Source organism: Zonotrichia leucophrys, chromosome 27 (assembly GCF_028769735.1).
Source record: "Zonotrichia leucophrys gambelii isolate GWCS_2022_RI chromosome 27, RI_Zleu_2.0, whole genome shotgun sequence".
In the NCBI taxonomy this organism is placed as follows: domain Eukaryota; kingdom Metazoa; phylum Chordata; class Aves; order Passeriformes; family Passerellidae; genus Zonotrichia; species Zonotrichia leucophrys.
In genome coordinates, this window is record NC_088196.1 from 3,055,293 (window position 1) to 3,068,913 (window position 13,621).

General features: G+C 66.6%; 2 protein-coding genes across 2 annotated transcripts; both read left to right on the top strand.

Annotated features, from left to right (window-relative positions):
- The first annotated feature begins 1,788 nt into the window (after window positions 1-1,788).
- CCR10 (C-C motif chemokine receptor 10) lies at window positions 1,789-4,155 on the top strand. The gene is made up of 2 exons (XM_064733802.1): window positions 1,789-1,800; window positions 2,788-4,155. The coding sequence occupies exons 1-2, from the start codon at window positions 1,789-1,791 to the stop codon at window positions 3,862-3,864; spliced, it is 1,089 nt and encodes a 362-aa protein (XP_064589872.1). The 3' UTR covers window positions 3,865-4,155.
- A 1,875-nt stretch (window positions 4,156-6,030) lies between these two features.
- PLEKHH3 (pleckstrin homology, MyTH4 and FERM domain containing H3) lies at window positions 6,031-13,290 on the top strand. The gene is made up of 13 exons (XM_064733889.1): window positions 6,031-6,269; window positions 8,072-8,127; window positions 8,772-8,860; window positions 8,964-9,158; window positions 9,340-9,497; window positions 9,899-10,022; window positions 10,413-10,710; window positions 10,789-10,996; window positions 11,227-11,363; window positions 11,481-11,601; window positions 11,680-12,126; window positions 12,206-12,397; window positions 12,477-13,290. The coding sequence occupies exons 1-13, from the start codon at window positions 6,117-6,119 to the stop codon at window positions 12,648-12,650; spliced, it is 2,352 nt and encodes a 783-aa protein (XP_064589959.1). The 5' UTR covers window positions 6,031-6,116; the 3' UTR covers window positions 12,651-13,290.
- The last annotated feature ends 331 nt before the right edge of the window (window positions 13,291-13,621 follow it).

Sequence of the window (13,621 nt, forward strand, 5' to 3'; positions counted from 1 at the left end):
GCCCGGTCCCAGCTGCCGCTCGGGGAGGGTCGGAGCGGTGCCCGCAGCCCCCCCGCAGCAGATGTGGAGGGTTTGTAATCAAGCCGTGGATTAAGGCCTGCAGGTCTCGGGGTCGCCGCTCTCTCCAGTAGTGCAGAAGAAGGGATTTAGTTCGTGTCTGCTCTCAAACACCCCCAGACGCCCACAGAGGGGGTGAGGGGGCTGGTGCCTGCGTGCCCTACATACACCTAGAGCCCCGAGGGAGCAGGAGCCCTGCAGTCCTGGGAGCCTGGAGCAGTCCCAGGGGATGGGGATGTCCCAGCAGCTGCTGGCTCCGAGCAGGAGCAGGAGATTGATCCAGGCCCCCGGGACAGGGATGCCCCAGCAGCTGCTGGCTCCAGGCAGGAGCAGGAGCATGGCCAGGCTGTGCCCAGCTCTGCACCGGAGGCTCCAGACCTGGCAGAATGTGCCAGGCTGGTTGCCCAGGCATCAGCTGGAGCAACCGGGGCCAAACTTCCTTCCTGCCCAGGGAATGAGAGAGAATAGAAAGCCCCAGGTGTGGAGGGATGTGGGACACCTCGCAGTGCACCAGTTCTGCTATCAAGAGCTGGAACTGTGAGCTGGGGACGTTGTCACCCTCCCTCTTGTCCCCCAGACCTGGCAGTGCCCTCAGGTCCATCCTAGGAGAGGCAGAGCCCCCCTGGCCTTATCCTGACACCCCGGGGGCTGCCTGCTCTCAGCCCCGTGTCCTGACCCTGTGCTGGGTCAGATCTGTGACAGCCCCAACAGGGATGTGTAGAATCCCTGCTCTGCGCCCACAGACTGGCCCCAGGACCCTCCTCCCTCCCCTTCCCCCCAAATGCAGGGTGCAGCAAGGCACCCCCAGAGCCAGCACAGGGCAGAGATGTGCAGTTAGCACCCCTGCACTGCAGAAAGAGCAGGAGAGGGGGAAGAGACCCTCCAGCAAAGAGCTCTGGGGATCCCCTGGATGCTGGGGGCACCTGTGCTGGCTGCTCTCCATCCAGCAGCCCCACAGCCCCACAGAGATCCTGTCTGCAGGCAGCAGGAGGGCCGAGGGCAGGGTGGAGATAAGCCATGGCAAAGACAGCTGTAGCTGGGAGAAAGGGGGATTGAGGGATTATGGAGCCCATCAAAGCTAGGGATCAGTCTTCTCCCCCCTGAGGAGAGGAAATGGGGTCTCTGCCCCACAGCAACTAATCTGCTTTTTAATGAGGAGCTGGGAATTGTGTTGTCAACAACCAGCAACAGGCGTGCCCAGCACTGTGGGGATGCAGCACCAGGCTGGGAGCCCTGGGTGAGTGCCCTGCACCAGCAACCACGCTTGCCACCAGGAAACGACAACCCCAGACCAGAGAGGGCTCTGCCAATCCTGCCTGAGGAGCACACACCCACGGCTGCCCGTGCCCAGCCCACAGCAGCCTCACTCTGTTCATTGGCCCCATTCTCTCTGGTCCTGCAGAAGCCAACAACAGCCCTGGGCTGGGCTGGGGTTTCCTACATGTGCTGGATGCCCTCAGCCAGACCCTGCTCCCCTGGCTGCGTGCTCCCAGCTTTGTCCTGCACACCCTCATGACAGAGACTGAGCAGAGCTACTATTTCTGTACCCAGCATGCAGATGTAAAAGATGAACAGAGTAAAAGATTCATTGCAGCTCCACAGTGGGGTCACACCTGCCACCTTTCTTCATTCTCAGTATCAGGAGCTTCACGTAGTGAAACCAGAGGTTAGAAAGAGCTGAGACAGCAACAGCTTCAGACTCAGAGGCCAGGAGAAAGGCTCTGCTGTGCAATGACAGAGCAGGTAAGGGGGCTCCAGGGCGAGGGGTTTGCTGGGAGCCAGGCAGGACCCCCCCATCACTGGCTTTTCTTTGTTTTTTAGTGAGTCCTGTGGGTTTAGACTGAAAGGTAAAATCCTGGGGAATCAGGGCGGTGCCTGGTGCTCCAGGCCCTGAGCAGCACCCCACACAGGTCTGGAGGAGCTGCTGGAGAGTCAGCCTGCTCTGGCACTGGGTTCTGATCCCAGCTGTGGCCCCAGAGCAGTTGAGGGACCCAAGCCCAGCTCGGGCTCACTGACAGGAGCCGGAGTGAAATTACTGATATGAGGCTGTGATGAGTCAGAGAGTGTCATATCCTGATCTCCAGATCAGTGGGGTCCCAACTGAGCAGTACCAGGCTGCAGCGCTGTCCTGCTGCCCTGAGGGGTGAGCAGCTGGGAGATGGGAGCACTGTGCTCCCTGTGTGAGGCAGGAGCTCCCTATCTGGGAACAGGACCGGGCACTGCAAGGCTGTGCCCACTCTGGGGTCCCCAGGGAGGTGCGTGGGGGCTTTGGGCACCTGGGGATGCTGGTGTGGATCCCAGGACTCAACTGCCCAGGGCCATGGTTGGGTGCTGAGCCCCAGAGCAGCTCCCTGGTACGTGAAAGGGGATTCTGTGGGATAAGGTGTTGTGCTGGGGATGTGGTGGCTGCAGTCACGTCCCTCCACCAGCTCTGCTCTGCAGAAGCTGCTCAGGAAACCTCTGAGGTCACTGTCACACACTCTGAGCACGGCAAAATAAACTGCTGCGGGTGGGTGTGAGATGGAAACAAAACCCGCAGGAAGGGCCAGGACGAGAGAGCGGCACCTGGGATGAGGTTCCCGTGGTGAGGGCGGGTAGAGAAGGGCTGCCCTGGGCGTGCCCTGGGTGTGCCCCGGGCCCCCAGCGTGAGGCTGGGGGCAGAAGGGCTGTCCCAGGGGTGGTTCTGAATCCCACGGCCGGGCCACCCCTGCCCAGCCTCCCTCTGCACAGGTGACTCCCAGCCCCTTCCCAATAGAGCTGATGGCCAGCGCTGACTTCTACCCCTGGGAGGACGTGAACTCGGGCGAGGCCAGCATGTTGCCAGAGCTCTGTGAGAAGGAGGCAGTGCAGGGCTTCGCCCGCACCTTCCAGCCCGCCGTGTACCTGCTGCTCTCGCTGCTGGGCACAGCGGGGAACGGGCTGGTGCTGCTCACACACACTCGCTACCGCCAGGCACGCAGCATCAGCGATGTCTGCATCCAGCACCTGGCTCTGTCCGACCTCCTGCTGCTCCTGACGCTGCCCCTCGCCATCACGCTGCAGGGCTGGTCCGCGGGCACAGCCGCCTGCAAGGCGCTGCAGGGTCTCTACGCCCTCAACTTCTACAGCGGCTTCCTCTTCCTCACCTTCATCAGCGTGGATCGCTACGTGGCCATCGTGCGGGTGCCGGCCGCCTGCCGCCTGCGGCCCCGGGCTCGCCGGCTCGGCTGCCTGGCAGCGGGGCTGGCCTGGGGGGCGGCCGCGCTGCTGGCGCTGCCCCAGTTCATCTACAGCCAGGCGGAGCAGCACCACGAGCTCCGCCTCTGCCGCGTGGTGTTTCCCCGCGAGGTCTCACGGGCAGCCCGCGGTGCCACCAACCTGCTGCAGGTGCTGCTGGGCTTCGCGCTGCCCTGCCTGGTGATGACGAGCTGCTACGCGGCCGTGGCACGGACGCTGCTGGCCAGCCGCGGTGCCCAGCCGCAGCGGGCTCTGCGGGTGCTGCTGGCCCTGGTGCTCGTGTTCGTGGCCCTGCAGCTGCCCCACAGCCTGATGGTGCTGCTGGACGCGGCCGAGCTGCTGCTGCCCTGGGAGATGAGCTGCGCGCAGAGCCGCCGCAAGGACCTGGCGCTGCTGGTCACGGGCGGGCTGGCGTACCTGCGCTGCTGCCTCAACCCGCTGCTCTACGCCTTCCTCGGGCAGCGCTTCCGCCGGGAGCTGCGGCGGCTCGCCAGCGATGCCGGCTGTGCGGGGTCCCTCAACCCGCGCTGCTCCGGCCGCTCCAGCCCCCGCCGGCGGGCATCGCTCTCCAGCTACCTGGACGTGATGTAGGAGCCCGGTGCCGCGGGGTTCGGTGCCTCCGCCACGCACCCGGGACAGCCCCGGTGAGCAGCGGGACGCGGGCAGCACCGGACAGCCCGCACGGCGCCTGCACACGCCTGGGGAGAGGGGAGAGCAGCTCAACATCGCCTGCACGCCCTGCGAGTGCCCGCACTGCCCGGCGGGGCTGCGGTCCCTGCAGAGACCCTGCAGTGTCACCGTGCGGTGTTTGAGGGCTCCGGTGAACCGGCTCGGTGGGTGCAACACTGGGGCCAGGCAGGCAGGTGGTTCTCACTCTCACAATAAACCCCGAACGAGCCGTTCCCACTCTCACAATAAACCCCGAACGAGTCCCGGTGGGTGAGCGCGGTCTCCGCGCGGGGGTTTTGCGGGGCTCCGTGGCCACGGGCACCGGCGGGCGGTGCCTGCAGGAGGCAGCAGAAGCTCATGGCTCCTGGTCGCCCTCTGCTCGTCCCCGCCGCTGGAGGGACACGGAGCTCCCGGGCAGGGGACAGCAGAGACCCACCCCATGCCGGACAAACCCTCCTTGTGTCCTGCACCCCATGGCGGGGCAGAGGGAGGTTTTTCTCCCTTCCTTGCTCCCCCCACGAGCTCCCGTGCCACGGCACATCCCGGCCCCGAGTCTCTGCGGCACCAGGGTGCTGCGCTGGGGCTGGCCCGGCCCGGACACGTGGCGACCAACGCATGAGCACGGGCTAGGACATGGCGAGCGACACTTGTCCGACGGGCTGGCACACGGTGCCATGGGCCGGCAGCGCCAGTGTCCCATCACCAGGCCTGGGTAAGGAAACGCTCCACAGTGAAAGAACAGGACTGGGCTTGGCTGTGGTGCAGCTGCTCATGGAGCCTCCCAGCAGAGCTGAGCATGCAGGGAAGAATCTCCTGGTCCTGCTACTTCCTGCTCACCCCTTGTTCTGTTTGGGATTAGCCCAGGTCTCGGCTGGAAGAAGCCATTCCAGAAGCTTCACCTACTGCTGGGCCAGAAGCAGGTTCCTGCTGACTCAGCAGCCGCAGACGTGGGGTCATGGGCCTCTGTCCCCCACAGCCCTCGGTGGGGATCAAGAGCCAGATTCGGGCAGTTCTTGGCCACACAGCACAGCTGCCCCTGCTGCCTGTGGTCCGGGGTGGTCCCGCTCCAGCCCTCCAATGTCCCCACAGCTGGTGGCTGGCCTGGCTGCACAGCCGGCCCCACACCAGGGGCTCAGCCCCAGGCACAATCCCGAGCCGGCTGCGTGGGAGGGGAGCTGGCAGCCGGAGCTTCCTGCCTGCACTTCCCAGCAGCCACAGGCTCCCAGGGACGGCGCTGACCCAACAGCGGAGGCACAGCCAGAGCCTGAGCTCCCGGGGCTTCGGGAGCGGGACCAGGGCCTGGACAGTGCCATGGCACCCATGCCCTCTGCCACTGGGCAGAGCCGGGGCTGAGCTGAGCCACACAGCGGTGGCACCACCATGAACGCCTTCCAACTGCTCCTTGATGGAAAGTCGCTATGAGGGCCTGCAGGACAGGCCTGCCTGGGCATGGTGCCCTCCTGCCCGCTGTGTCCTTCTGCCCATCGTGTCCTCTTCCCCACGGTGTCCTCCTGTCCATCACGCCCTCCTGTCCATCATGTCCTCCTGCCCACGGTGCCCTCCTGCCCATAATGCCCTCTTGCCCACGGTGCCCTCCTGTCCATCATGTCCTCCTGCCCACGGTGCCCTCCTCCCCACGGTGCCCTCCTGCCCAGGTGTTCTCCTGCCCATCATGTCCCTGCCATAATGCCCCTGCCACGGTGCCCTCCTGCCCGAGCACCGAGCCCACGGTGCTGCCCGCTGGCACAAGCTTGGCTGAGTCGCCATGCTGGGACAGGCGCCAGCGCTGCAGGAGAGCAGCGCACGGTGCGGGTGCCGCGGGGCAGGGCAGGGGCCCGTGTCCGGTGCCGGTGCCCACACCGGGCGCAGGCGGCGCTCAGTGACGGTGCCCCCGTGATGAGCCGAGGGTACCCGGTGCACCCTACCGGCAGCGGCGGCTCCGGGAGCGCCGTACCCAGCGCAGCCCGGCCCCGCGCTGCCCCCGCCCCGCCGTGACGCACCGGCGGCCCCGCCGCCCCGGGCGGGAGCTCCGCCCCGGGCCGCGCGCGGCGATTGGCGGCGCCCGGTGACGCGCGGCCCGGCCCGCCCGGGGCGGCGGCGGGGCCGGCGGCCGGTGCGCGGGGCGGGCCGGTCCCGTCGCGTCCCGGTGCCGTCCCGTTGGTGTCGGCGGGGCGATGCCGTTCCCGGGCGGGCTCTGGTGGCTGCTGTGCTGTCGGCGGGGCTTCACGCTGCTGCGGCGGGACTACGGCGAGGCGGAGCGGGAGGCGGACGGCGAGGCCGAAGAGGAGGAGGAGGCGTCCTTCGAGCTCCGCGCTCACGGAGACCAGGTGGGGCCGGTACCGGCGCCGGGACGGCCACCGGGAGGAGCGCGGACGCGCTGCCGGGGCGGTCCCGCGGGGTGCGGGGTGCGTCGCTCCGGTGGGTGCGGGAGAGCCGCAGCCCGGGGAAGCTCCGGGCGGGCGCGGAGGTCCCGGGCCCGCGGGGCAGGACCGGCCGTCCCTCTGGGTGCTCCGCTCCGGGCTGCCCGCTCCTTAGGACGGGAGCCGCGGGGTACCGGGTTCCGTGCCAGACCCGCGGCGGGAGCGGACCGGGGCTGTCCCGGGAGCACGTGCCGGCCGCGGGGAGCGGGCCTGGATCTCCCCTCTCCGGCTGCTTCCTCTCTGCAGGGAAACGGAGCGGCGGAAACCGGTGCTTCCTCCGGCCGGGCTGCGTGTGCGGCGGCTGATAGCGCGGGCTGCGGGGGAGCTCCCGGGGCTCTGTCCCGCCGCTCTCCTGCACCGAGGGCCGTGGATCCCAGCCCGGATTCGCGGGGCATAGGGGGTGGTGACTGCTCGGTCCCGCTCGCTGTGGCCCCTCTCCCCTGCCCGCTGCGGGGGCTGCAGCACGGCCCTGGCTCCGTCGGTCCCTTAGCAGCAGGTCCCAGCCCGTGGGGACAGTGACAGGGCTGGAGCTGGGCCCTCTGGGGACTGACTGGTGGCAGTGCCAAGGGCACAACTGCGTAAGGAACCGTCTTTGGGCTTCCCACATCCCATGGGCCGCGCTGGCTCCGGGCTGGCGTGGGCGACTGGTGACGCCAGCTCCCCCGAGAGCCCTTTGCTGTGGCCAGGGGGTCCTTGGAAAGCCGCGGTGTCAGCCGGCCCTTGGTGGGAGCGTGGGAGCAGCTCCCCTGGCCCTGCGGCCGCAGCTCCTCTGCTGTTTATTTATATCCCTGAGAAAGAGCCGGCTGCCACCGCTGCCTCCTGAGCAGAAAGCAGGCACTGCCTGCAGGCTGCAGCCCTGAGGAGCGTGTGAGGCCCTCCTCTCCCAGCGGGACAGTGTCTGGCGCTGCTGGCCCTGTGCATGGGCACCAGCACTGTGTGACAGGTGCCCTTAATGCCACAGGTCAGTGGCGCCCGGCCCTGCCCCACAGCACAGCCATACCTGCGGCGGCTCCCCCTTCCCCGCCACTATTTTTAGCATCTGTCTCTTTTTCTTGGCGTTGCGTGCTCTGGCCTGCCGAGCCTCTGGCTGCCCCGTTGGGCTGCAGCTGGCAGCAGCTCCCGTGCATCTCCCAGGACAGCACTGCCCGTGCTTCCATGTCCCCGCACCCCTCTGTGCTGGGCGCCGTGCCCGGCCCGGTGCCTGCCTGTGCCTGGGCTCTGCCTCGTGTCCCAGCATGTGTGCCAGGCCCGTCACGTGAGTGGCACTGTCCATGTCAAGCCGTGCTGCGTGAGGAGGAACTGACCCTGTCCCACTGCAGGGCCAGGGACTTCCCAGCGCTGCGTCCCACCGCCGCGGGCAGGAAGTCAGCGGCCCCATTACAATGGGACTTTGTGCCGTAAGCGTATTACTCAGCACTGACCTTGTGCAATTCTGCACGGTATTCAGCCAGCTGGGTCAGCTCAGGACACACACGGCCAGCGCGCCCGCCGGCTGCCCCCGCACCCGGGGAGCCCCAGCTGCAGCCCTGGCTCCTGCCGTGCCCTTGTGGGTGCCAGGGCTCCTCTGCCCCATGGCAGCAGGGTGTGAGCCTGTCTCTCTGCGCCCAGAGCTGGGTTAATGAGGAGGAGGAGGAGGCATACAGTCATGCCTCACCGTCATTGCATGCCAGGTAATGACCGTGGGGCTGAGATGTCTCCTTCCTCCCCAGGGATCCCTGGAGGTGAGCCTGAGCCAGCCCACCCGCAGCAGCAGTGGCTCGGAGCGGTGAGTGTTCCCCTGCCCTGTGTCCCTTGTGTGGTGCTGCAGGAGCTGAGGGACTGGCGTGTTGTGGGAGGTTGCCCTGGTGCTGGTGTGTGCTCCATCCTGCTCACCGAGCCAGCACCAGGCTGTGCTGCTGTCAGGTGGAGCAGGGAGTGGCAGAGCCGGGACTGCCGTGCTTGTCCCCATCCCTGGCGCATCCTCAGGCACGTCTCCATCCCCCTGCCGTGCCGGAGAGCTTGACTGCCTCAGGCTTAGCTGATGGCGCTGTGCATGACTCCTCCTGTGCCAGGAGGCTCTGCCAGGCTGTGTCCATCAGCAGAGGCTGTGCCCTGGGGTGCTTGGTGCCGAGCAAGATGGGGTGCCGGGGCACAGGGGCCTGCTCGCTCGCTGTACGCGCAGTTCTGACGCTGCTGCCAACATTCCTTCCTGGTTGTTCATTTTCCGAATTCCTTGGCAGGGCCAAGACTGCAAACAGCTTATTTTTAGCCGGGGTCATTTGCACCCAATGACTCTGTTCCCACCGCAGGGCTGTGGGGTGCCCAGAGCCCCTGGGGACCCAGCTCATCCCAGCCCCGAGGCCAGATCCCTGCTCAGGGGCTCCGGGAGACCCTCATGGGTGCCTGAGCTCAGCTCTGTGTTCTCCTCAGGTCCCTGCTCGTTGCAGAGGAGATGCGCAGCCTCATCGTGGACAAGGGCCCAGGGCCGGTGGAGGACGAGCCTGACGCTCTGGTGAAAGGTGGGATTGTGACCAGCGGGATGGTCAGGCCTGTGCAGACCCTTCCCCGTGCTGAGAAGCCGGTGGGGTGGGTGTCAGCGAGGCTGAGTGTTCCCCTTCCCAGGCTGGCTGCAGCGGGAGATGCGGGGCTGCATGAAGACCCCCTGGATCCGCCCTCGGAAGTATTGGTTCGTGCTGACCCCCGACTCCCTGGACTACTACAGCAGCAACGAGAAGGGGGCCAGGCGCCTGGGCTCCCTGGTGCTCACCAGCCTCTGCTCCGTGCTCTGGCCAGACAAGCAGCTCTACAAGGAGACGGGTGAGGTGCCCATGCCCCTTGGCCGGGCTTCATCTTCCCAGCACAGCTTGTACCCTGCGTTACCCTGCCAGCCCTGAGGGCCTGTTTAGCCCAGAGGAGAGGCTGTGCTGAGCCCTGGGGCGCTGAGCCAGCCTGGCTGGGGTGCTGGTGGGCAGTGGGTGAGTGGGTCTGTGCCTTGCAGGCTACTGGAGCGTGACGGTGTTTGGCAGGAAGCACTGCTACCGCCTGTACACCGAGCACCTCAACGAGGCCGTGCGCTGGGTGTGCGCCGTGCAGAAGGTCATTGACAGCAAAGCTCCTGTCCAAACACCCACCCAGCTGCTCATGCGTGATGTGGAGGTGAGCCCATGCCCACAGCAGCACTGGAGTGGGTGTTTGGGGCCTCACATACCCCAGGGTGGTGATAGGGGTTTGTGCACTGGGGTGGGTGTTTGGGGCCTCACATACCCCAGGGTGGTGGTGGGGGTTTGTGCACTGGGGTGGGTGTTTGGGGCCTCACATGCCCCAGGGTGGTGGTGGGGGTTTGTGCCCTGGGGTGGGTGTTTGGGGCCTCACATGCCCCAGGGTGGTGGTGGGGGTTTGTGCCCTCGGGTGTGCCTGGGTTGTTTGGGGCCTCACATGCCCAGGTGGTGGTGGGGTTTGGGTGCTGGGGTGGGTGTTTGGGGCCTCACATACCCCAGGGTGGTGGTGGGGGTTTGTGCCAGGTTACCCTTCTGCAGCTGTTGCTTTGCCCCCTCCAGGAGCACAGAGACAGCCCCGAGGTTCTGGAGCAGATCTATCGCTGCAACCCCATCCTGCGTTACACCAGCGGCCCCCTCTACGCCCCCCTGCTGCCCTTCCCCTACGGCAGCCTGGACCAAAGTGGTGAGTGGCAGATGGGGGGCACAGAGCTGAGTACTGCACTCTGGGATGGCAGCAGTGATGGCTGGGCTGCATGCTGTGCAGGGCAGGTGGGCACTGGGCTGGGGCCTGGCTGGCTCTGGGTGTGAGGACAGTGCCCAGCTGCTGGCAAGGGGTCCTGGGGAGCACCACAGGGCTGTTAACCCCTATCCCATCCCATCCCACAGCCCCTGATCCCACAGCTACACCACGGGGCTGTTAACCCCTATCCCATCCCACCCAACAGCTGCTGACACCACAGGGCTGTTAACCTCTATCCCATCCCATCCCACAGCCACACCATGGGCGTAACCCATCCCATGGCCCGCAGCACACCACGGGGCTGTATTTAACACCCCCTATCCCATCCCACAGCCCCCGGCCCCCGCAGCTACACCACGCTGCGTGACGAGGCTGTGAAGCTCTTCAACTCGCTGCAGCAGCTGGAGTCAGAGCGGGACCCGGTGCCGCTGATGCAGGGTGTCCTGCAGACCTGCCTGGACCTGCCCCCGCTGGTGGATGAGATTTACTGCCAGCTGGTGAAGCAGACTACGGAGCCGCCGGCGCCGGGCGGGCAGGGCGACCTGCACTACTGGCAGCTCCTCACCTGCATGAGCTGCACCTTCCTGCCCTCCCCGCCTGTCCTGCGCTTCCTGCGCTTCCACCTGGACAGGTGAGTGCCAGGGAGCTCGCCAGGTGCCGGGCGCCCCTCAGATCAGTGCCACCCTGATCCTCCTGGCATTTCTTGCAGGACAGAGAACCGTTTCCCCGCCTCGGAGATGGCCAAGTACGCTTGTTTCATCCGAGAGGCGCTGGGAAAGACGAAGGGGAGGGAGTGTGTGCCCTCTCTGGAGGAGATCCTGGTGCTGATGCAGCGGCAGGAGATGATCTGCACAGTGCACTGCCCTGGGGCGCCTGCCTGCAGTGTGGCCATCAGTTCCCACACCACAGCCGAGGAGGTGAGGGGTTATGGCTGTGCCAGGCAGGGGGCTGGGGACATTTTGATGCACAGGGTTGGGTGGGCAGAGTGCCACAGCAGGTGAGCAGGGTCTCTCCCAGCTGAGCCATGGTGGAGAGGGGCCAGGAGCTGTCTGCCTTTGCCCACCATGACCTGTCTGTGTCCCTTTACAGCCCTGAGTGCCGTGGCCAGGAACACGTGGTCACCATCGGTTGCCTTTGTCTCGCCCAGGTGGCCCAGGAACTTGTGTCACGCCTGGGGCTGTCCCAGAGCCCCAACCTCTTTGCGCTCTACGAGCAGTCCCGGCGACGGGAGCAGCCAGTGGGCAGTGCCACGCTGCTGGCTGATGTCCTCACCAGGTTTGAAAAGTAAATGTCCTGTTCTGCTGCCTATGGAGGGGAGGGGCTGGGGGACCACGGGTGGGAGGGGACAGCTGGGTATGGGGCACGTCCACAATCTAATGGAGCCACTCCTGTCTGCTGCAGCCTGGCTGGAGAGGACCGGGAGCAGGACCCACCGTGCCGGCTCTGCTTCAAGCACTACGGCTTCCTGGACACAGACAACGTGCCACGGGACAGCCTGGAGTTTGCCCTCCTCTTTGAGCAGGTGAGTGGCACACCATGGTGGCCATGCTGTGGTGGCCATGCCGTGGTGGCCGTGCCAGCTCACCCTGCTCTCTGCCAGGCGCACGAGATGGTGCTGCGGGGCTACGTGCCCACGTCGGAGGAGACGCTGCAGACGCTGGCGGCCCTGCGCCTGCAGAGCCTCAACAGCGACTTCTCCACCCACGCGCCCTTCCCGCGCCTCGAGGAGCTCTTCCCTCCCCACGTGCTGCACGCCCGCCTGCCGCCCCTGCCCCACCGGCCCCCCAAGTGCCGCGGGGCCCGGCTGCGCGCGGGGCTGCTGGCCGGGGGGCTCTGGGGCCAGGCCCTGGCCAAGCAGCGGGCGGAGCGGGACCAGCGCCTGCGGGGCCGGCTGCGGGAGGAGGGGGCCAGCACCATGGCTGCCATCGTGGAGAAGTGGAAGCTGCTGCAGGGCATGGGCCGGCCCGAGGCCATGGCTGCCTACGTGGCTTTGGTGCGGGAGTGGCCTGGTTTTGGCTCCACGCTCTTCGATGTGGACCTGCAGGCGGTGAGGCCCCGGCTGGGGGTGGTACAGGGGTGGTACTGGGGTAGTGGGCAAGCCTGACACACCCCCCTCTCCCTTGCAGAGCCCAGTGGGCGCCGGGCCCCAGCGCCTGTGGCTGGGCATCGGGGCCAAGGCTGTCTCGCTCTACAAGCCGGGAGAGCCCGAGCCCTTGGACAGCTTCTGCTACGGCCGCATCTCCTCCTTTGGTGCCTCTGACAGCAGCACCTTCCGCCTCTCCGTGGAGGACCGAGACCTGCTCTTTGAGACCTCCCAGGTAAGGGGCTGCCATCTCTCCACCCTCCCCTCTCACTAAGGGTGCCCCACACTGACCCCCGTGCCCCCTGTACCCGCAGGTGGATGAGATCGCCCAGCTCCTCAAGACGTACCTCGCCTCTGCGGGTGCCCAGCGGCTGCCCCGGCCCCAGGAGCCTCCCACCAGTGCCCCCACTCTGGAGCCCTCTGTGCTGCCCCAGGGGCTCTGCCCTGCTCCCGGGCCCTGGCCACCAGTGGCTTCCTCCCACAGCTAGCCCAGCAGCTGCTGTGGCCACGCAGGTGCTCCCATGGCCGGCGTGGGAGGGCAGCCAAGCCTGGCAGCGAGTGGCAGCTCTGTGCTGGCCCCCAGAGAGCAGGGGGCCAGGGGGTCGTGCTCCCCCACTGCCATTGCCTTTCTGGCTATTCCCTTAATTTATTTTGAGACGCCTGCGCGCCCCACGTCTCCCAGCACTTTCCCTGGTGGGCAGTGGGTCCAGCCTGCTGTGGTCCCCAACGCTGCCCCCAGGCCTGTCCCCATCCCCTATACCCTGGTGCCTTTGCCTCCAGCACTTGTGCTGCCTGGCCACCCTGCTCGTGCCCTGGGCAAGCAGAGGGTACCAGGCAGTAGTGCTGTGCCATTGTCTGTCTGTCCGTCCTCTGGACCCACCCCTTCTGGAAAGCTGCGGGCGGCTTTTGGCCAAGCTGCCCTGGGGAGCCCCGGGCTCCTCCTGCGTGAGTGGCTGGGCTCTGCGGTGGCCCTGTGGCCAGGCTGGTGTCACAGGGGTGGATGGTGGAGTGGCAGCTGGTACGGCTGGGGCTCGGCCCCTCAGTGTTGCCTCTGTAGAGTTTGTTGGTTCTGTCTTGGGATGGGGGGGGGTTGGTTGGTTGTTTTTCTAAATAAATGCACAAAGGAAAGGCTGGGCCTCCTGTCCTGGAGCGTGGGCTGCCAGCGGGAGGCTGGGACAGTCGGATCCCTGGGGCAGCCAGGGCAGCAGGGCCTGGAACAGGCAGAGGGGAGGAGCAGCACAGCATGTCCTTGGGGGCAGGGACTGCTGTCCCTCTGGTCACTGCCAGGCGACCTTTGGCATTTCCCCAAGAGCACAGGCAGCTCCAGCTCCCCGGCAGCCCCTGGCACTGGCTGCCCCGGCGGGGGGAACTGCCCCAGCCACAGGGGCTGCTGCCAAAGAGGGCGTGGGAGCCCATGCTGCCACCGTGGCTGTATTTTTAGTCACCTGCTCTGTGCCCC